General features: G+C 36.4%; 1 protein-coding gene across 6 annotated transcripts in view; it reads right to left on the reverse strand.

Moving 5' to 3' along the window:
* Positions 1-5,750: 5,750 nt before the first annotated feature.
* Positions 5,751-24,486, reverse strand: part of LOC100370788 (eukaryotic translation initiation factor 4 gamma 1-like) — a 59,007-nt gene continuing 40,271 nt past the window's right edge. For all 6 annotated transcript variants that reach the window (XM_085508628.1, XM_085508627.1, XM_085508626.1 and 3 more), the window contains 14 exons: positions 20,270-20,413; positions 19,510-19,746; positions 18,644-18,748; positions 18,212-18,457; positions 17,763-17,965; positions 17,344-17,519; positions 17,050-17,195; positions 16,610-16,782; positions 15,588-15,792; positions 13,019-13,117; positions 10,889-11,041; positions 7,164-7,245; positions 6,522-6,668; positions 5,751-6,127 (listed from right to left, as the gene is read on the reverse strand). In XM_085508628.1, coding sequence (XP_085364754.1) covers positions 5,943-6,127; positions 6,522-6,668; positions 7,164-7,245; positions 10,889-11,041; positions 13,019-13,117; positions 15,588-15,792; positions 16,610-16,782; positions 17,050-17,195; positions 17,344-17,519; positions 17,763-17,965; positions 18,212-18,457; positions 18,644-18,748; positions 19,510-19,746; positions 20,270-20,413 — 2,301 coding nt within the window. In that variant the 3' untranslated portion in view covers positions 5,751-5,942. The remainder of the gene's footprint in view (positions 6,128-6,521; positions 6,669-7,163; positions 7,246-10,888; positions 11,042-13,018; positions 13,118-15,587; positions 15,793-16,609; positions 16,783-17,049; positions 17,196-17,343; positions 17,520-17,762; positions 17,966-18,211; positions 18,458-18,643; positions 18,749-19,509; positions 19,747-20,269; positions 20,414-24,486) is intronic.

Genomic DNA, 24,486 nt, shown 5'->3' on the forward strand with positions numbered 1-24,486 from the left:
ATAATTAATATACAAATTATATTCAAAATACAGTCGTATAATTTATGTACAGTAGTATTATGACCTGTTCCAGCCTATCCTGACAGATATGGGCTTACAACATGTGGTCTGCACTAGACTGAACCACAGGCGCTTGACGTATGCGTGTACGTATATATAATCTCGTTTTTTTTGTTAAAGTTTTCAAATTACACATACAGATAACTGATTAAGAAACGTGACAAGCGCCTATGGGTGGAACCAACATTTCATACTGTCGGCTACACAACCACAAGAAGCGTTTGTGACTTGAATATTTTTGCCCAACCTTTGATTTGGGAAGCACTAACAATGTTGCGGGACAATTTGGACATCCCTTCCTTTCCAGCCATGGCTGAAATACTACTAAAATTGCAGTGAGTGATAATACACGACTACAATGTAAACTGGCATTGCGGGTTATGCCTAACTACTCAGCCTCCAAGAAAATCGACTATGAAAGTTAACACCGTACCCAACAATACTTGCATAGCCAAGAGGCAATTCACAAACAAACAAACCCACAAATCCATCAGCAAAGCAAAAGGTTTTTCATTGTTAGTTGCTGAAGCAGGTTGTTTTAACCCATCAAAATAAAATTCATTCGGCAAACTACTGAGATTAATCTCCCACGAGGGGAAACACAAGTTATAGTTTAATTGAGAATAGCACTTTTATCACCAGTTACTAAGCATGCAGTTATGGCAATGTATATGTTTTCAGAACGCTGACATATAGCAGAATTCAATCATATATGTTTCGTGTTAATAGTTGCTCAGGGGATTAAGTTACAATCGTTCCCGTGAACCTCCTAAACAGAGTTTTTTGCGGGATTGGCCGTTTCTCGGTGTTCTGTTTTTTCTATGTTTCTGATCTTTTTACTGTTGCTTTATAAGATCTTTGAAAATGCGTCTCGGAATTTTCATGTGCCTCGTAATTCTTGAGATATAGTCCGTTGAACCTTATGGACTAGATATAAACAAACATCCATGAGACATATTTTGGCCCATTTTGTGGTGAATAGTTTGTGCAAAATATACATCCTTAGCGTAAAGACAAGTGTTAAAAAATGACATTTTCAATTATGATAGTCAAAAATTAGTTTCCGTAAAAGCTCAATAAAACGTTTCTTCGAATTTGGCCACTTGCACAGAAACTTGAATGAAACAGCTGGGGGTATATCAAATGCACACTCATTGATCGGTACTCGGGTTTCTACAAAGATAAATTTTGCATACGACTCTCACCCACATGTTGAAGTAATTTCACAACAGACATATAGTTGAAGAAATATAAAATTTGAACATGCATAGTCGGAGAAATGGCTCAAAAACAAGACTCACTATGAAAAAAAAAATGTGCTTTGAAGTCGCATATAGTTTAACATACTTAGTATGAACAAAACCTATGCATTACCAAGATCCTGAATTTCAAAAATGCTTGATTTTGATGAATTGTTAAACTCGCCACTAGTCACATGGATGCACCGAGAACGAAACAAGTGTCCAAAGGGAGACAAAAAGCCAGTTCAGACACTAGCCATAGTTTCTATCATCTAAGCGAGATTCTTTTACTGTCAACGGCATACTGTTCCGAATACCACAGTACACCAACATAAATTTGCCAGCTAAGTTGCTGACTGGTTTGCTATTCACGTCTCAAAATCATTCTGTAATTAGAACTGGTTAGTTCAATCTAGCTTTACGAGGGTTCGCCGTTAAAATGAAACGCACCAGACATACCATCGCCTGTATCCATACATAACTTTGCTATTTACACATTATATAGAAATGTTTTAATCAAATATATTGAAAGTTAATCGCATCGTGATCTTCTATTGATATTCCGATGTGTCCGAGGGGGAGGGGTAGCTGGTCCAGGTTAATTACGGCATTTTACGTTTTTACAGGAAATAAAATGAAAGTTCCATTTACAATAAAAATTCGTATTTACACTTTACAGATAAAGCAAATTCCTAATTACATTTTTATAATATTTTTGATAATTTGAGTTTACGAATCAAAATTCGAAATTACGACATTTAATTTGGAAAATGCTTGATATGCTTACCAAAATTACGGACGAATGCAATATCCAATTACATTTTACACCTTACCCATGTCTACGAATTTACGTTTTTATTTTATTTAAATTACCTTATTACGAAAATAAAAACAATTGACTACAGCTTACGAAAATATCCCTTGCTGACCCTCTTGAAAAGATTGCAGGTCATCAGTTTGACCTTTAGAACGAAAAATCATGTACGAATCGCAGATAAACATGAGCATTAGATTGATATTTCCATTCATTAATTTTAGTCGCCAATGCTGGGAAAACTCAGTCGGTTGTCTAAATTGACCAGTGCATACTCCACACCATACTAGCTTGGCAAAGATTGAATAATCTCAAAAGAAGGGTAAAGTTCCATTTCTCTGCTACATAGAAAGGAAACAGGATAGACCAACAAACTGTTAAACACAAGCAAGGCAGTACAGGCAGTTAAATTTACTATTAGTAATTGCCTTCCTCGATGTCTACTTCCACCAGATTTCATTTGAAAGATTGCTTCTTTACCCATGAATGTCCTATTGCAGGGACTTGTAACCAAGCAGAATCTTTGATATATCTGTGGATTAAGCAAATTCATGATCCAGGCTTGGTCCAACATTTTTCATTTGAGCTAATACCCACATAAGGATGCATTTTCTATTGGTTCAGACAGCAACCATCGTGTCATTCGTACAGTTGTTACTAGATAATTTATCAGTGAAGAAACTTTTTCAGACATTAAAAACTAGCCCCTTATGCATTGAACACGTTCTGAATGACTTGACTATGAAAACAAATAGATGAATATCACTTGTAAATATTTGGTAATTAAACACAATGGTTCTGTTAATTGAAGTATCTTTATTATTTTACAAGTTGCAGCGTGCCGTAATTTTGCGGTATTTCCGTCCTACCATGCGAAGACTGCGGCGACCACCACTACTACTACAAATAAAAACATACATGGCTGCCACCAGAGTTAGACCGGACTCCAAAGAAGTTTGTTCAATCTGTTCTAAACATTTTTAATTACGACATTCCCAAGGAAAAGATGTATAATAATAAGGCTGCGAGTTAGTGGATAGTCAAGCTGTACTGTCTACGTGCATACTTAGAGGTATTCTCGCATTAGTGATTGGCCGACTTTGGGTTAGATATTTCCAAAGCCTTTTTTTCGCATAATTTTACACAGAATTCAGATCTTTTATTCCATAATGTATTTCTACTAGCGTTACCCATGTACTATACAAATACAACTAAAGAACCACCTCTTAACATATGCTATGGTGTTTCAGTGATGCCACTCTCCCTGTGCCAACTGTTCTAAGAAAATAATTGTTCCAAACATGACATTTACCAAGAAAATACTTGTTCTAAACGGACTGTTTACTAGAGAACAACTTCCTATTTAAAAATAGTAAATTATGTTGAAGTAGCAACACCCAAGATTAAAGGCAATGATTTCCAGACAATGTGTGCTAAGCAAGTGATTTCTGATAAAATTTATCTACTCCATACAAAAATATGCTGTGTTACTCATGCACTATGACAACTGACCACAGCAGTGTCAAAAACTGGTATGCCTTTCCTTCTATTTTTGATTGAACTACAACAGTGCCTGAAAATGGTTTTGTGTTGCTGCACTTGGGTGAACAGACGATGCAACAACGTTCGTGACGGATGAGTGATATAAATATGGCCTTTTTGAACTGTCACGAATATATCATGATTACACAGTTTTTGGCGACTTTGAAAGAAACTGAAAAATCAACTTGTGGGTCAAAGGGGACACCCGAAAAAGTTATTCACCACTGGGAGCGGTTTCAATCAATGTGTTGTTTAAAACAGGAGTTAACTACTTCAACTTGGCTCGCAGTAACTTTTAATGACTTTCATCTTGTCGAGAAAGGCCTCCTGAATAACCAACAATGGTGCTATGATGCAGACCTGGAGGAAAACATTTCCATCAAGCCAACTTTACGTACTTATCTAACTACAAACGGGATTGGAGAAATTGCTGTTCTGACGAGGTTTCCTTAGTTTAACCGCACACCTTTCTTAATTGAATAGTCAAAGTTATAATCAGACAATGCCGCTTCAACAGTTACGAATGTCTCTAAAGAGCTCTGTAACTATTACATTGTGTTGAAAGCACAAATTACAGAATGACAGAAACTTGCAGCAGGAGCAACGATTCACAGATGTAGGTAGTCATTACACAGATTGTTGACAGTTTGAACATCTTTGCCACCTTAGGTAACTTTTTTCCTGTCTAGTGTGTCAGCCATCTTAAAAACTGACAACCAACATAAATGTGCAACTACACTTTACAAACTTTGTCGATGATAGGGTTGATGAAACTGGTGAATACAGGCATAGCTAAATTTAATGACACACTAATGAAAGTGTTAAATAGAAGATAACAAATTTCCAGTCCAAGTCTCCCAAAAAGTGAGATTTTAGGCTAGAAAAAAAAATTTCCATTTCTCGTTTCATGGACATTTTGAAATAAGGTGGCGAGGCGATTTTTTTTTTATTGAATACTGAGCTAAAATGGGGGAAATTTGAGACAAGTGAGAGTACAAACACAATTTGGCATGCTTTAGAAGGAAAACGAATGTTTGAGGCGCATAGTTAAAAATGATGGGTGTGGAAACAAACGTATTATTGTTCTCAGCCTTAGAAACATTAGCCATAATCACCGGGTCAACTGGCGGCGACAAGACCCACTGGTAGTATCAGGTGCAACGCTATAGACTTTATTGCGGGGTCAATGGTCGAATTAAAAGCAAACATACATGCATATTTATTGCATTATGACTGGCCTTTGTACATGTACCTAGTGGACAAAATTTATCCAGTCATATTCCAGGAATGTTAATGAATGAAGAGGGCTTGAAAACACAAGTTAATAAACTTGGAGGAGCAACTGTAACACTCTGAACACCACAATTCAATTTGGGTAAAAATATGGGGTAAAGAAAAAACGCTACCAAAAGTTTTCATTTGTGATGGCGACTGAAGTTGATATTAGAGTTCAAAGGATTAAAACAAAGAGTCAATAAAACACATTTGAAGTTTTTTGTTGTTGTTGTAAATCATTTCATTTATTCTCATTTGCAGCAGCAGGCAAGTTTTTTTTCGTAATTCTTGTTTATAACATAAATTCTTGTCGCCCCCTCCATTTACAACGCACAGTGGGACCTCTGGAGACTGGAAACAATTCAGCTGACCATATTTTTTTTTAAATATACGTGTATATATTCGTTATTTTATTATTTTTTTATGAAAATCAGCTTTTTTGCGCACATCAGAATTTGTGGCAATTGTCTCAAGAGGAAAATTCCTCTCGTTTACACATTAATTACGCACGAGTTATCGAGCTCTTCTAAAGAGCCCCCACAACTCAAAAACAAAAATATGTAAGCTTTTTTTTTTGCTGTTCATCAGAAATATAACATGCATCCAAATAACAGCAAAATGAATTAACTATTAGATTTCATATCTAATACCACCACGAACCCATAATTTATATTTACTATTTATTTTTACAGAATTTTACACCGTTACATTATTTGTAAGGTCACATTTTCTTTGCGACCTCCCGGTATGCCTAAAGCACATTCACCAGCCAATCGTTAAAGACATTATTCCCATGGTTAAAGAGTAGTACAAAACAATTTCAGTCCAGTCTCGTTGAGACTTGATAATTTTATTTAGTACGCATTGCACCAAAGAAATTCAGTTTAAAGGTGGCTTCAGAAGATTGGCTTGCACAATGTATCAGAATTATAATCTTAGAGCAAGGACCATCCAGCTTCCAAATCTGAAATGTTCATCTTCAAGTTATATTATATTACTAGTTTCCTTCCTCAGCACTCGTCACCAGAGTCATCATCTGCTTCACGAAGCCATGTGAAGAAAGCGGTGACTGACTTAAGGGCAACACCTTTACCATGTTGTTCATTTGTATCTTCACTTGATTCCCATGCATAGAAAGCCTCTTCTGAAATCACATCTTCGTCATAAAGCTTATCAAAAAATATACGTAGCAAACCTGTGGGACAAAAACAATTGAAAGAACTCAATACTGACACAGATCAGCAAGCCAAAATATCTCTAACATGAAACGAACAAAACAACCCCTTTCCACCCATCAAGTTTTCCTGTTGAGAATTCATGGCTGTTTTAAAATGCTTTTAACAGACTACAAGCACACGAGACTACAAGTTCATATCATCAAACTTATTCTCCCAAACATATCACCACAAAATAAATAACGAATCACATTAAGCTTTGAGAATACCTGGTATTTTACACAAGGTTATTGCTTGTTGTAATGAATTTTAAATTCTACTGCATTTTGTGCAACACTTGATAATACTGAATACAGCTTGTAGCCATAGCGATATGTGTAGCCATAACTGAATTGAACAAACGACACGACTTACTTGGAGGACTATCCAGTTTATAATTTAAAGCTTGTAAAGCATACAAAGCTTGTAATTCTAATTTATCATCATTATCAAGAAATTTTTGAAGAATTGGTGCTCTTAGCTTCACTTCATCAATTAAACAACGACAGTTACTGGCTTCCCCTATAAAGTAAACACAAAATACAGGTTATCAACGAGACCAGAGCAACAAGCATCTTATACAAATCATACAGCACGACATAATATTTGCATGACAAAAATTAAATTGTCCTTTCAAATGACATACAATTCTGATTTATGCATTTCACTTATTACCACCACCATAACTCTGTACATAATTTAAAGCGAGAGAATCGTCACCTGCGCACGCGCAGGAATGGAGTCCAAATCGACGATAACACACGCTAAAAGCGCAAAGGCTCATAGATAGACGCTTGTTTGTAAACAATGACACTCCATTTGACCCATGCGCAGGTGACGACTCCCCGCTTTAACAGAAATACAATACAGAGGGACATGTTTACAATTTTCTTTAGATACAAATTACAAATTGAATGGTAACATCGGCACATGTGAGTCTTAACATTCTAAAGTTTAAGAGCTTTTAAAATGTGTAACAATGACAATCAGAATAGTGATATCTGAATAAACACTTACCCGATACAGCACTTTGGCACACAACTGTCATCAAGGCACGAATAAACTCCTTATCTTTTCGTCTCCCAGGTGCTACATAGGCCTGAAAATGTAATAAATCGCATTATTATACGCTGTGAGCTACTCCGATGAAGACAACAGTTATTAATGCTAACTGCAATTAACATTGCATTATATACTTGCGGGTCTATAATAACCCTATTTCATATTCATAACAGCCAGAAATTTACATTACAATGACACTAGAACACAAATATGTAATCCTGTAAAGCACGGTGTGTGTATTAGCATATTTAAACTTCATGTCCGAGCAATCTCGTGTCATGCACAATAATACAAGGTAAGTGTTCACTAAGGAAAGTGTAAGTGTCCTAACCATTTTCCCCAAACGTTACGTTTTTGTGAGTATTTCATAGTGATGTAACAAATGCATTCCAGGCAATTCCTACGAAATGATTTTTGCAGAAATTCAAATTTGATCAAGGAGCAATACTGTGATGTAAAACATTTGATAACAAGACATGAAATGTCACAGTCCCTGTTATTTGATTTTAAAGTAGTACAAGGAACATCTGCAAACAGGTGAATGAATATGTACTCTATGTGGGTACAACTCATCATAAAGTGATTTCCCATAATCTAGTTTTGTACTGACAACTAAAAACTTCCACTGACCCATGTTCAGAATCTCAGAGTACACAAGTGCAACAAAACTATTTGTCATACATGTATACTTGCTCAAGAAACTGCATTCATAAATCTGAGTGAACCTTGATGTACCTGACTTCTTTGTTAATCAGGTCTTAGTATATTACCAGGACCTGGGTTTGTTTCAACATCACCACTGGGCATCAGAATCATTCTCATGTTGTCAAATACAATTTTTTATTAATACAGTAAGGTTTATTATTTAAAATGTATTCATTGTACATAGAACAACATCTGTTAATTTAAACAATTGTAAAAGCTATGTTTTCAGAGCAAGTACATGTAATAATTAAGGAAGCCAGTAAAGGTTGGTCTGCTCATAACCTTCAATGGAGAAGTAACAATAATTGTTTGAAGTCTTTTTAGTGCAGTGATATTATTGCATTTCATCATTATTAATGGGTATAAAATACTGTAAACCATTTAATTTTCACTTCTAGATATATTCAGGATTCTATGAAATTTCAATAAAGTCCCTGACACTCCATGTTGTAGGAACCCAGAAAAAATTGCCTTGCAAAATTGAAGCAGTTCACAGCACCACTGTAAAAAAAAAAAAAAGTTTAAAATGAGTATTGTTAAAGATATACACATGTGGGTTCATAAGACATTGTATAAGATTGTATGGCAATTACATGGCTTCACCAGTTTTACTCTGGAAGAAGTTGGAAACAGATAACAGGAAGGGGCTACATGGCTACATCTTTTTTTTTTGAATTTGAATCAAGCATGATTTTTAAATTTTTTTTTTTACAAATGTCTATTTCAGGGCAACAGAAACAAAAACAATAAATGTGTAGGTAGGCATTTTAACAATTGCACTATTAATATTGGATGAAAACGTCATTACCGATATAAATCATAATTCTGTTCAAATTAAAAATAAGATCACATTTAATTTAGTCAGTTTTCATAATTACATAACATGTACTTATAAATTTGAATAAGGTTCAACGGCTTTTTCATTTAGTGCCAGTTTATACACCATAAAACTTCTGGTTTAGGTGTCACACTCAAAGAGTGAAAGGCCTTTGGTTTGGCATCGCGAAATGTTGGAATTGAATCCCCCCAAAAATTCAGTAAAGTTTACGAAAAGTAAAGTATTTTCTAAAAGAAGTTTCGAATAAATACAAACACGAATACATTGCTTAGTTGTTAGTACCGGTAGCAAATGATCACGGTAGCACAATCTGGTCATTCTGTGTTTCGCAAGTGAATAACTTACTTGTTTTCGAAGTATTGCAATTGTTTATTATTATTCAGTAATGATTATAATACGCACAAAAAAATAATTCGTTGAATTTTTATGAATTGGAAGTAATATTCAACTTAGTTTCATTGTAAACGAATGATTTCGGTCGAATGTAAATGCGATGCGATGCGATATCCGCCATGTTATTTCAGTACACGTGGTCATTTAAATATGTTAATGACTGCTCAGTGACCTCGTGGTGAACGCAACAGGGGATTCACCGATGTTTAGCAAGATCTTTATGCTTTGATTTTGACGGGGAAAACTGCATGATTTTTTTTAAATCGAAAAATTAGTTGTTTTCAAAAAAATAAACTGAGCATTCAAAGAATAATTTAACATTGTTCACAGAAATAACAGCCCATTGTCGAAACGAAGCTTACCCATTCACGCTATTCACAATAAACATGATACTCTTGAATAGGTGTCAATGACTACGGTAAAATATAAATTAGACTCTTTTAGGCATCAGGAGTGAATGAAATATCCAAAACATAAAAAAAAAAAACTGCCGAAAAAACGGGCGATTTCACGGTCCGTTCACAGACTGTGGTCCGTTGCAGACTGCTCGACCGACCGTCCATACACGTGTTGTCACTGTACATCCGCCATGTTGAATCGCACAAGATCGCCAAAATCTTCATTGCAACTAACAGTTCAATGCTCACAACATAAAAAATACGAATATAATCATAGGCAACCTGCTATTATATAATGAATAAATTGATCGACACAGGGAAATTCTCCCCTCCCCCCGAGTTGTGAATATTTCGGAAATCGCTACACAAGCAAAAGACCGGAAAACGATTTACCGGTACTTGAAAACTATGTCCTCGTGAATTAATCGTTCGTGTACAATAATTTGACAGGGTATACAATTCACAAACTAGTTTCGTAGATTAGAGACAATTGTTTGCTTTTTTTGGTTTTTCACAAGAATATAAAGCTGGCAATCATCATAATATTCACGTCCGTACGTCACGAAATGTACACCAATCGTACCCCAATAAACTGGAAAACTTACCTTTGCAAACACGTCTCTTATGCCGCCTTCTTGAAGTTCTTGAAATCAAATAAAGTTACTAGTTCTTCTAGTAACGAGTGAATGAGACCACTGAGCCAAACAGAATACATGTATAAACAGTACTATAATAAATTGCACGCAATGGAGAAATCACGTGCCGTAATAACAGCAGCCTTACTCACAGATCTAATCTACTGTAAAATATTTTATTTCAGCTGGAATTATCATTCGCTGAAAAGACTTTTTCTGGGTGTTTTGTATTGAATTCATTTTCATTGATTTTTGACAAGTTGACTGTAAAATATAAGAAAAGGGTATATTCGCTGAATTTTATTTTAACTGAAACATTCCTTCAGCGAAAATAGCAAAAAAATGTTGCAAGCAAAAATAAAGTATTTTACAGTAATTAATTTATTCTGAGCATGCGCAGACGTTTTGTCAATGTTGCCGGGAGAGGCAATTTTTGATAAAATCGTGAAAAAGACCCACTTGGGATTTTCAGATCTGGAAAAAAAATTACGTGCATCCTCGGAGGGGACATGTTCATCAACCTGCCAAGTTTCACTGATATCTGCTGTAGAATTTCTGAGAAAATGTTGGAGACGGAATTATGGACATAACCTGAATTAGTAGTCCCCTTTTCAGGCTGCGCCTGAACGGGGACTAATTACTATTAATGCATTAGCATGCGCCACTTAATGCCCTGAAGAAAAACTATCAAAACTTCTACATCAGACTTACCTCTATCCAATCAAATATTTTATCATTAACAGCCTTTTCTCTTAGTAGTAAATGTTCTAACTGATTCTGTATTTTCTGTATTGAGATGCCAACACTAGTGCTTGTAGGCTGACTAACACTACCTGAACCAGATGGCACTGTAAATTCAACACCCTGCAATAACAGATCAATAAAGAAGAATGTTGCGAAGAAGCGAGTGAGATGAAAGAATGAGAAAACTTAAACTAGCAGCCTATTGGCTGAGATAGCTCCGCTGTTAGCAATGCACATTTCAATTAAAGAACTGAAGATATCATTAGAAAATGAACAATATGTATAGTATTAAAGCAATCAGACTTTTTATAACTTTTTATCAAAAATATTCATTAAAATTAGATAATTGAAGAACAAAATCATCACGAAATGAACAAATGTGAAAGAGGTCTACCTGTAGTACCTATGTAGTATATATAATATCAAAGCAATTAGACTTGTGGTTTTTAACCACTTTTTAATATCACTTTACCAAAAATGACAAAAATATTCATCAAAATTAGAGAATTAAGGATATCATCACGAAATGAACAAATCTGAGAGAGGACAACATGTAGTACCGAGATATGTAGTATCAAAGCAATTGGACCTGCGGTTTTTAACAAGAAGTCGAAAATATCACTTTTTACCAAAAATGACAAAAATATTCATGAAAATTAGTGAATTACAGGGGTTTTAAAAAGAGTGTTTCGATTAAGTACGAGGCAGTATACAGAATGAAGTATATGCTATTGCTACATAACACCATAACTGCCTTATTTATTGCAACATATTACAGCACTCGTACATATTGCTACATTGTGACAGTACCTTGGTACAATCAACACTTTCAGTACAATCAACACGTTCGGTGAATCTTTCTGCGGCTGGAGTATTTAATCTCTTCCATGTCCAGTCTCTACCTGTAAATCTGTGGCGAACAGCATTGAAAAACGTAAACACACACATTTGTTGCCGATACTTCTTGAAGTCTCTCCTGCATCTCACGATAAGTGCTTGATGGCCTATGCGCTTTAAAAGGTTCAAGAAATTTTAAATCTCCATGTGGTAATTTGGTGGGTCTCCCCCTATTCAAGACTGATGGTTTTGTCGAACTTGTTCGTACGTATCTCAGCCATACTTTTCGGACCCCGGCCGCGGTTATTGAAAACTTACGCCCTACTGAAGGGAACACTGCTCTTGGTACCTAGCTGGTATTCATATTACCACCACTCTCCACGATTTCCTTTATGATTATTTGAGATAAATCATCGCTGAGTAACGTTCCCTTCTGGTAGGGTCTGTTGTGACAATTATAACCAATATTACCGGTACATCAGAATCTGAAACACTGACACAGACGGCGGGCACGATTGGTCTTTCTTGTCCACGTAGTTTGTAGTAAAGACGCCAAGTAAACGAAGTGTTACAATGTGATCACATTTTGGTTAAAATTATAAAGAGTGCAACCTGATTTGTCTCAATGTTTGACTGTCGAATAATGCTACATTCATGCATCTAACTACCAAATCGAAACACTATTTTTAAAAACCCCGTAAAGATATCATCACGAAATGAACAAACCTGAGAGAGGACCACATGTAGTATCAAGATATGTAATATCAAAGCAATTGGACCTGCGGTTTTTAACAAGAAGTCGAAAATATCACTTTTTAACAAAAATGACAAAAACATTCATGAAAATTAGTGAATTAAAGATATCATCACAAAATGAACAAATCTGAGAGAGGTCCATCCAAGCATTTGGGCTAGCGGTGTTTTTGACCAAAAATGACAAAAATATTCGCTATAAATAAGACAATTGAACATATCCACACGAAATTAACAAATCTGAGAGAGAAGCACCCAAGGTACCTTCCTAGAAAGTTTCACAGCTATACAGTTTGTGGTTTTTAAGAAGAAGTCGAAAATGTAAAGGAGACGACGGCGACGGACAATCAGTAATACTACAAGCTCCGCTCGACTTCGTCGACAGCGGAGCTAAAAAAAGTAAGAAACGAACATTTCATGATGCAGTATCTTCCTGTCAGAGAGCATTCTTTTGATGGAATTTGAAAAAACTACAGTCAGATTTACAATTATAATTGTCACACCCACCTTCCTTTGAAGGAACTCTTGTACATCTTCATCCGGCGGTAAGAGAGGCCTCCAATCCATCTTTGAAGATTGCCAAAGTTGAGCTACTCTTTCTTTACCCTGCAAGATATTTAAAATACATTGTCAAAGCAATATCTTGGTGTATTACATGCAGAGCACCTCCCACTGATAATTTTTGATCAGTCTGGAAAGTGGTATAGTAAGTTGGTACGGCAACACTGAAGCTAGTCTGCACAGAAATGACAAAAGAAAACTTTTCGTTGTAAAGTTTTTTAAGACTTAAGGATTCTGTTAGATAAGATTTCCCCACAAACTATAAAATCAAAATCACACAAGTAAGGGAAGTTGAAGCATTTGTATTACCGTAAAAGCTCAATCAATTCGACTACTCAAATAGTGCGGCCACCTATTTTTTGCGTCATGGTTAATTTTGAAATGTATCCGTTTAGTTCGGCCATCTGTCCAGTCAGTCTATTGTTTGTATTCAATTAGTTCGCCCGGTGATGACACCGCCCGATTTTTACGTCACTCTCTCAACAAAGGTATATTTTCACACATCTATCACGTAAATACAATGTACATGTATAAGCATTTACATCCATGGTATAAGCAATCGGGATATCCGCCAGATGTGCTGTCATGGTGTCAACCGTGGTTGTACAAAAGACGTGTGAAATCTCTAGTACGTCCATGGTGAAATATACTCTGTTGATTGTCATTACAAATTACCCAGTACATCAGTTGTAAATAATCGCTAAGAAAATTGTCATCACGACGTCAAAAATATCGACAACGAACAAATACTTTAAGTCATTGCTAGCAATCACTGACGAAACGAAGCTCCATGGTTTAGGGACAACAAAATTCAGGCCGACACTTGACTCTCGTCTTTGGAATTTCAAGCAAGTCATACAAAGTCGCAAATGTGTTACGTGAAAGCGTCATTATTATTGGACGTAGTTTTGTTTACACAGTCACGCAGCACGTCAAAATATCTTCTTTTTTTCGGTTGACCCAAATAAAATTATCTGCTGGATTGTTTCAGCACAGTCGTTTCAGTAATGTTCGAAACATTGTCCTGCAGAGTTGTTTGTTTAAAAGTCAAGTAGATTATTAATGTTAACGGGGTAAAAAATTAATTAATGCCGACTTGCAAATTGTATCATATTCGGCATTTCCAGTAAGTCGATACAAAGTCGCCAATGTGTAGCGTGAAAGCGTCATTTTTATTGGACATGGTTTTGTTTACACAGTCACGCAGCACGTCAAAATATCTTTTATTTTTTGGTTGACCCAAATAAAATCACCAGCTGGATTGTTTCGACACAGTCGTCCCAGTTATGTTCTAAACTTCCTCTTGCAACGTTGTTCATTTAAAAGTCGGGTGGATTTTTTGTTTTGTTTTGTTTTAACTGTGGGTAAAAAAACATGACCGTGAAGTGAAGACTGCGCTCTCATAGCGGTTTCAGTAGCAGTGCGTGGTTACGGTAAAGTGGCAGACGAGACGACGTGAGGTGTGAATCCTGGGCCTATCATTTCGACATTGTACGTCAGACCGAGTACTGACTGATGTACATCCTTTAATTTCAAAAGAATATGTGATAATGTTGTGGCTGGTCAGTATCATGCTATAAAAGTGGCGATTTCTCTGAGGAAAGACACTCACTTTTAGTTTTCCCACAAGCTATTAGTACTTATTTTGTCGCTCACTAGCCATGTCTCGAATCGATTCATTTTTTACTAAGGCAACTGCCGAGGTCCCAGCTGTACCTGCTTCTATGTACCGAACAACACCACCCGCCCCGCCCCGCCCGCATCCTCCAAAAAGAGATACCGTAACAAAATATCAGTGTCGTCTCGTATTATGTTTTTCAGTGTTATTTATTGTAGTTTATTTAAAATATATTATTGTATTGTATGTATAGTTTAATTGTAGATAATTTCAAAAATTTTTTACAGCAATTAGCAATAAAGCATAATTCTATTCTACTCTATTCTATTCTATTCCAGTGAGTTTTTCACGTTACCATGTTTGTTTACATTTACGGGAGCGTGACATAAAACTGTCGTCTCCACGGCAACAAAACAGCAGGTGGCCTGGTTGCGTCAGATTTCTTGAACGCGCTTGTAGTTTGTTTTAAAATTGGGTCAAGTCTCAGACTAGTACTACACCTTTACTCTAATCTCGGGAAAACGATATATTTATTCAGTTACCGGTGATACACACTTCGAACCTAGTTTTAAAATCGACCACTTCGGAAACATATTTTCTATATTTATTCAATCAATTGGCCCACCTCCAAAAATATTTATTTTTACATGGCCGAATTGATTGAGTTTTTACGGTAACAAAATCATTCACAAGACAGCATTTCACGCTTTCCCCTAACTATGTTTACAGTAATGAAGTGGCTATCATAACATTGCAAGGTTCAATGAGAAATATTATAAATATTTTTGAATCATCATAGTCCCCATCATACTGTTATCCAGCTAGCATTGAGACTTATGAACATTCAAACACATTTTTTATGATTTATGACAGTTTCCAGCCAACAAGACTACTTACTATGACTTTGGAAGCCACTAATACCACCTCAGCTGTAAGAAAACCAGCTTTACCAATACTAAGCAGTGGCTTTGTAAGTCCATTCAGCACTGTCATTGGGTATTTGCCGCTCTGGATTAGTGGAGAGATAATTTCAGCTAAGTACGTCCAGAATTTAGGAATATCAATAGCCATATCTTCGGCAAATTCAAGGATTTCGCCCAATCTTGAAAAAACAAAAGATGAAGATTAGTATGTGCAATGTTTAGGACATCATTGTGCACATTCCGGACATTAAAAGTCACTATTGATATTCCGGTCATGTTTTTGTTGTGTACTTCAAACTGAATCCTGGCACTGTACGAGTACAACTCTAAATCTATTACACGAATTGATGGTTATGCATTTATTACCATGCTGATCGACCACATTTAGAACAAGTCATTGTTAATGTTACGAACCAAAAGCATAGTTAGTAATTTAGAGTAAATAATTGGCTGATTTAGTATCAACAGAAATTAGGTGTATTAAATTACAAATTGAAATACATGGTCAGAAATATGCTGCTATTCATGCATTTTTGTATTCAAATTGAATATTTGTGAGCTCATGTACAGCGATATAGTTGTATGGTCAAAAAGCAAGATTACAGGCAGTCAACCATCTTTGATCCGATTGTGGAACTAACTGTCATTTTATCATAACATGATGTTTTGAACTTCGAACAGGGACCAACAAAAAGCCGTCAAATACAGCAGATCACCCGGTATCTTTATTGCAGGAACTAGTTGAATATCTGCAATAGTGCTCCAGATATATTTATACCTTTATAATGAGATCACATGACACATATGGTCATTTATTATGTTGCCAGATCTAGACCACAATGTATTTAATATAACACTGAATGTCTATCTGTAAAAATGCTCCTGATATGACTCTGTAGGAATAGATGCTGGGAACACTACATCCCCTAACCACACAATATGCCCCGGGAAATAATCATATAAACTTAAATGCATCAATATGATGCAAGTACTTACCCTTTTTCGTACTGCTCCATCGTCATAGATCCCTTTTGAAGAATGTCATAAAAGAGTTCACCAGTAACTTTCCTGGCACCTTCACTCCTATCTAGAGACTGTTCGATACCAACTCGTACAAGCACGTACATCATGTTTGGCGAGTTCAATTCTTCAACACAAGTTAATGCCTCCTGTTGACAAAATTCCCAAAAATATAAAAATGATCATTATGATACTAAAATGTGTTTGTTTTAGGAGTAGCAGGATCATGATTGACACAAACATGTTAGCTTAAAAAATAGATACAATTTGTTTTCCTTGCAAGATTCTATAATGTATGTAAACATGTGTACCTCATACTGTGCATTCAAATTTTGCATGCGGCAAAGCTTTGTCTGGAATCATAAGGCTGTGCAAAATAGATAACAGAAATATTTCTTTATTATCTCACAACTAACCTTAGAGTCCTTGAGATGCATATATTCTTCTAAAATAGCTTTGGTCTTTTTCTCCATCTGTTCTTCTGTAAGAGCAGATTTGTTATCCTGCACAGGGGGCACTGTTCTTGGCATAGAGACGACAGGCTTAGGTTCAGGTGTCCGCACTGAAAATTTGTTGAGAAACAATACTGATCACCAGTTCATCTCAAATTTCACAAACAGATTTTCTAACGTTCAACACCTTGCCTTGCAAAATTGGAACAAAATTTGTCAAATCATACTACATCTAAAATGAACTAATACACTACTCACTTCGTTCCCTTTCTTCATCTCTTCTTCTCTCCACTGATGTGGAGTGCAAATTTTTAGCAGCTGCAATGGCTTGCTCCCTTCCACGATTTCTTTCATCTCGTGCACTTTCTCTTGATGATGATCTTCGTGGACCACCCAACTGTCGCACCTTGTTGTCCCGTCCTCTACCCAGCTCCCTAAAATGATAATAATGCCTGTCAATGAGTTTACAGTTGTGCAAGCAGTATGTACCTGCTGTCAATATTTGATTATAACGAAGGTGTCTTCACATGCATGAGAATTCATTCCTAATAGACACGCTTAAAAATGCTAATTTGTAACGACATTGACCCACAACATTTAACTTGCAACTCTAGCAAATAACATTCGAAACATTTTCTACTTAAAGTAAATACAGGGTAGGTGTGCAATGTACTTGCCTACTATTTCGCCTTGCATAATCATAAGGCTGTGACTCTCCTGATGCCAAAGCAGAGTATCTATTACCAGGGGTAGATGGTCTACTGCTTTCTTGGGTATCTGTCTGTGGTTTACCAGAGCCACCGCTACTACCACGACCCCAGCCACCAAATACTCCAGGACGACCACCAGGTCCCAATTGAATGTTTTCATCAACTGTTGGCTGGATTAAGCATTTCAATTAGAAATGTCGGAGAACAATTGGACTGATTTCTGAGACAGAATTTGAAATCTTGAGAAAAACTTTTGAACTATGTATGGTTTAAACAATTCTCAATTCAAAATAGAGCAATTCACATATTGTTTTTATTAGTTTTAGTTAATGGACCTCTCTCTCTTTTTACTCAGCAAGATGTGATGATTTTGTAGTTCTCTCTAAACATGCATCATGTTGGTAAATTCTCCTTACCTTGGTAACTCTGAATTTATTTGGATCGAAAACAGGCCTTTTGTTTGTTTGTACCATATTCCAGCCATCATCCGATTGACCCTGACCTCTGTCAGGTGGTCCTCCTCTTCCACCTCGACTGCGATTCTTGGGCAATGGTTCTTTTGAAAGCATCATCTGTTTATGCTGTTCTTCAAGTTTGGCTTCTTTGTGAATTTGTTCAATTGTCTTCGGATTATTATCCTCTCTCCTGGGTACCCAGTTATTCTTGAAAATAAGACAACGTGACGCTAGTTGTACATTAGTGAACATTTTCTATATTGAGTGCTTTGTATCGTAAACCACAACGCCTGCACAATGGTATAATACACAAGTACAGCAAGGAACATCCATATACAACAATTCATTAACACAAGAGTACAATGTTTCTAAAAACACAAATTATAGTCTTACTTGTCTAAGTTCAAGTGTATCTTTTAACATGAACCTTGTTCGTATTGAAGTCTTCTTGCTTCTGATAATCTTATCCATTTGTGCAAAATACTGATCAACTCGTGGCTAGAGAAAAACAAAATGATTGACAATTGATGCAAACAGAAAGGAAAAGACGAGATATTGGTGTCACTGTAAAAAAATCGTTATTGATCATAAACAATTAAGCCGCAAGTCGCCCTTCATGACTGTTGTGACAAATCTTGATTGGTGAAATAAATGGCCTGCTTTTTAAGTGATAGTTGTTTCTAAGCACACCTTCAAATTTTCAGTGAACAAATAATTGTAAATAAAAGACACTTATCATACAGAGACTTCAGTATTTGTAATTATTTTATTATTATTATAGGATGGGTGATTTTATACAATTTGGAATGTTCAATAAGGCAAATAGTTCTTTTTTTTACCCCTACCTCAATCCCACAATTCAAATGTATATGCCTCCTAACTGTATACTAGTAGGAGGGAGTCTTTAGGAGGGGCATATATAATCAATGCGAGTGCTGCAATAGGAGTTTGGGACACAAAAAGAACTGTTTATGATAAGCACTTCTAGTTGCTTCTTCCCCTTGTTTATTCCCATACTTGTGTCTAGTTATATACATGTAATTTGGGAACAAATAAATGTGAAGAGAGCCTCTATGTTCAGTTGGCCTGCAAACTGGATATAGGGAGCACTACATCGAGTTATGAGCTTTTATTTTTCAATCTATTACCTGAGGCTTTTGTAATCATAGTTTTAACTAGGAATATTTTTACAATAAGCTCCTAAGAAAGGCGATGTAATGGTGAGCATTCAATTCCTGCACATTAACCCATTGACTGACCTTGGCCTTCTCATGGTCCAAGTCTTTACCAATTGTACTGAGCAGTCTACATAGACATTCCAGTGACTCTTCCTCGTGTGATTTCAGTAGTTTCACAACACAATCATGCATGATTGGCTCAGTGAGCATTTTCAGTTTGAACAACTCTCCAATAAACCGAATATTTCCAAGCGTTCTCCTCCTTAGCTTGGTTTCTAATTCATTGTACTCTTCTTGTTTTTTTTTCGTTTCCTCGGCCTACAAAGATAAAATAAATATGGTTATTTGTGATAGCGATGTCTTCTTCCCACAATGTTTTAGCAAGGTGACAAAAAAAAAAATACAGTTGAAAAGTGGATAAATTAAAAATTACAGTATTGTCCTACACTATTACCAATCAACTGTTGAATACTGGACACAAGACGTTGCTCCACAAATGCTAGAGGGCACTGCATCCATATTTTTCACCTATCACAGAATTTTGAAAACCTGTTTGATTCAGAGGAAATTGTGATTCCTGTGGGCCAACAAAAATGCACATTGTGAAAATAATCAGCCATAATACAGTGTATTATCTTTTAGCCAGTAGAAAATGAAATTTTCAAAGTTTGTTGATCAGTACTTTTGTTCATTGCCAATTCAATATATGCCTGACCCACCCCACAACACAATGAGATGTCTGTCTCGCCCATCCAAGAACACAAGCTAGATGTCAGCCAGGTGCCAAGTACACCAATACCCTAATGAATTATGTCATTTAACACATGATTAGGAAACTTACCGTCTCGGCATCCTCAACAGCTTTCTTCATACGAAGAAGAACATCGTCCTTATCTTTGTCCTTTTCAAATTCTTTTTGACATCGATTGAGGAGGAGTTTTCTGAAATTGACAACGCCTTTTCCGTCATCAGTTGGGACCTTCATCTGTAGAAGTTACCAATAAAATTTATTTATTAGCACAAAAAACTTTTACACCATCAAATTTTCATAAAGCAGTGTCAATTACCAAAAAAAAACGATGCATTTTATCCAATCCAGTTTTTGAAAGCGACATTTTACAACAAGGTTCAACAGCAATTTATTTCATGTATGTAAAACCACAAGCCATAAAAGTGTGCATTAGTAATAAACTGTGGCTACTAAAAATCAGAACTTCTTCTGACCTAGCACATCTCTCAAAAAATTACACCACAAATAGTAATAAGTTCTAAAACACATTTTTTTAATTTGAATATCTACCGTATTACCCCGGGCATCCGCCCCTCCCTGGGCAAGCGCCCACCCCCTGTTTTCACAAAAGTTACATGTTGGGGACATCCTCGGTTAAACGCCCAGGGTGATTTTTAGCCAAGAACGGGGTCAACAATAAAGTTTTATTTGTCAAAAACGATCGCGTTCGATTTATATAATAGTGTGTTTGTTACGGTAGTTCTCTTTTTGGAGTGTGTGGTGGCCCTGAAAAGGGCCGCTTTGTTTGTGTTTTTACGTAAAAACTCATTGGAACTTAACGATGCAAGATGAACCACGCAGCATGTGGTGCACACGTTCTGCTTTCTCTTCATTCACGATGAATCCAATATTGCAACGATCCATACCTTGGTGAGTGGTTTGAAGCACTTAGCCTTGGTTTCAAAACGTAGTATTTCGCTGACTGTGAATCCATAACTGGAGCTACAGTACAGTTCTCGCGGAAGCTTTGGCTTCACTTCAGCTTCACCTTCGCTTCAGCATCGCATCATTATGGCATTGTTATGGCTTCAGCATCGCATCAATGTCGCGACATTAAAAAGTTAGGCGGTTTTCGCTTCGCTTCATTGTGGCCTCATTATGGCGACAATGTGGCATCAGCATCGCTTCATCAAACAAAGAAGTACAGAACTACTCTCGCCCGCTTCCGCTTTTCAATCGCGCACCTTTGCGACTGCTTGTTGAAGTTCCGCTTTATTTTCGATTGTGCAAAACTTCGGACTACTAAAAATTTTCTGGTTTTCATAGATCACGGTTACTAGTTTAGTAACCGTGCATAGATGTTGAACAACTGTCAAAAGTTCAAATACTTTTTTGTTTTAACTATCTATAATTATATGCACGCAATCTGACCCTTTGACCTAGATTTGGCTGGGATTGACTATTTTATTTTAAACAATATTCTGACGTGACGCACTGCTACAAAATGTATTTCAACAGAAGTACGACATGGTTGTCCGGGTTTGTTTTCCTGACTGTGTTGAGTTTACGATTTGTATAATTATTGTTATTTCCCCCAAGGAGAACACAAGCCGAAGGACCATGAAGCTAAATAGAAGTCACACGCATGGACTGAGTGAAAGAAAATATTTCTAAGGCTAAAATAAAACCTAATATCTCTTTGTGTATTTGTCAATTTTGCATGTATTTGGTGTGACAGTATGTTCGTAAATATCTGGAAAAATCTCGTCTTTCGTTAATAATTTCATTTGTTTGAAATGTCTACCGACCGTGTCCCAATAATTTGTTTGGAATATCGATGCCCGTTGGTTTCTCCAAACTGTCCCGACGTCCATTATTCAACACAATCAGCATTTATTTATCGTAATTCATGGGAATCATGTCCCGTAATTTGCGGGCTGTAAAACCAAATAATTAAACAAGTACTATTTATTATATATATTTTTTTATCTCGTGAAACTACAACACAGCGTAGAGTTGTCGCGGCGAAACAGTCGCCTTGAAATCGATGGAACTTCAATTATCCATTTCTCGCCTTGAAATAAAATTTAAAAAAAATCGAAGAGCATCGGGTGATATATTATTACCCAGTCTTGCCAATCGCTAGCTTTATTTTATTCAAATCCATAAAATTCACGAGTTTTTCGACATTTGTTGGCAACTTCTGCGCTAAAAATGGTTGAAAATGTGGGTGTGGTTCTCTCGCAAAGTCCCGTTGATAATACGGACAAATATGGGTCTGTGACCCAGGTCGTGCTCCGATCAGGCGACTTTCAGCAAATCAATGATGTTGTAACAAAGCACATTTGACGCTAATTGAAGGGTCGTCGTACTGTCCAATCTCCGGCGTCGATTCACTGTGCTGTGACAGGCTTCACAATCATTCACTGAAAAACATCAGTATATTTTGACAAACGGCTGGGATTTGGCCACGGTTCAAAAAAAGAAAAAAGAAAAACTGGGCTGAGATACATATCAGTTTTGCAAGTTGGGAAATAAGGTAAACCAGATTGGGGTCGATGATATTCAGTATCGAAGGACTTCCGTGTGTAAATGAGTTTCAAATTGTTCATCGACTGGTCACCAAATATTTATGGCTACAACTAAATGAACACTTTTTTATGAAGCCCAATAAATTATTTCTGCATGTCAAGTGCTATTCAATTTTTTACCAGGCCTGTGGCTCGTTTTTATTCAAAAATATTTTTTTGTGAGAATACTTTTAAAGTACGTATAGATCAAGCTCAGGTCACTGATTGTGACTTAATTTTGAAAATTGGATGTAAAATTTTACCAGACTGACGCCACCACAACCATTCAATCATAGTTGGAAAAGTACGCACTTGTTTTGGAACTTTGTATCAAGATGGCAGGCGACAACGCCAGGCGGCGTTCACGTGTTTGGCATGTATTAGTAGTCCGGGCATGGGATCGGATTCGGCTAAAACTAAACGAAACACAGAAAAATACCACCAAAATGAGGAATCTGAATCTGTTCTCTTACCAGCAAATAAAATTAAGGAAAATAAGGTAATTTTATAACAAGAACAGTTTCATTTTGTATAGCAAATTGTGTTGTTTCCGAACGACGATTGCATCGTGTGATTTAAATTTATCACGTTTTTCCTTGCAGTCAATATGACACTCGTCACCTTGCAGATTGCAATGTACTTCACATAGTTTTTGGTACCCAATACTCGCAACATTAAATAATTAAACAAGATATCTTTTTAAAATGTCGTTTTACTCTTGGTCATATTATTTTATTCCCCTTACCGCTTTGAATTTCAAATTGATTACATATCGAACTTCTGTACATGTGTTTTTCTCTACTGCCTTTCCATGTGAAAATAATGAGGTCATACTCATGTCACAATACTTTGAAGCTGATGCCATGTTGATGCCATGAGACTGCGAAGCTGAGGCCACGATGATGCCACAAAATAGCGAGGCGAACACAGCTTCAATTTTCAATGACGCGAAGCTGATGCCACAATGATGCGATGCTGAGGCGACAATGAAGCCATGCGTATGCGACAATGAGGCCACAAAAGCCAAAGCTTCCGCGAGAACTGTACTGTAGCACTTTTGAGACATCACGTCGTAAACTTGCTACTTTCTTTCCATCCTTCATCTCAGCTATGGCATTACAGTCATGTGTATTATTTTTCTGTCGTTGAAGAAAAAACATTTTGCCGACCTCAAGTCCATTACGATAACGATAATGAGGCATGCCGACGATGGGAACTTGTTGCATCATCGTTATTTTTGTAATTTTGTCACGTGTGTGGGTGCGTGAATAAATCATGTTAATGAGGTCGAGTTTATTTTCAGTCTGTTTTTTATGTATTGCCATTTGGATATGTTTATGTATTCACAATAGTTTGTAAACATTTCACGTCAGTGATAAAAGGTTTATTTGTTTCATAACCCTGTCTGCTATTCTTCAGCAATTACGATGCGATGTATCAATACGTGCATGAACAAAATTATGCTAATGAGGTCATCGCCATCTTAGATTACAAGCGGTAGTTTTTCCCGGCCGTTTCGACTTGCATGCACTGATCACGGTTACTAAAAAAGTAACCGTGCATTGATTTAATAATTACCATACTTTGTAGCCAATTTCAGTGAGTAATACAACTTCATTCACTGACATAAAACAAGTTTTATTCTTGAAATTCGACCCCGTGTCAGTGTTCCCACAGTCCCACAGACGGAGTGCTCACGTTTATTGAAACCTCGCATAAATCAAGAAATAAGTATGTGTACAAAGTGTACGAAAGCAT

The sequence above is a fragment of the Saccoglossus kowalevskii genome, chromosome 15, assembly GCF_978046115.1.
Source record: "Saccoglossus kowalevskii chromosome 15, keSacKowa6.1, whole genome shotgun sequence".
Taxonomy (NCBI): domain Eukaryota; kingdom Metazoa; phylum Hemichordata; class Enteropneusta; family Harrimaniidae; genus Saccoglossus; species Saccoglossus kowalevskii.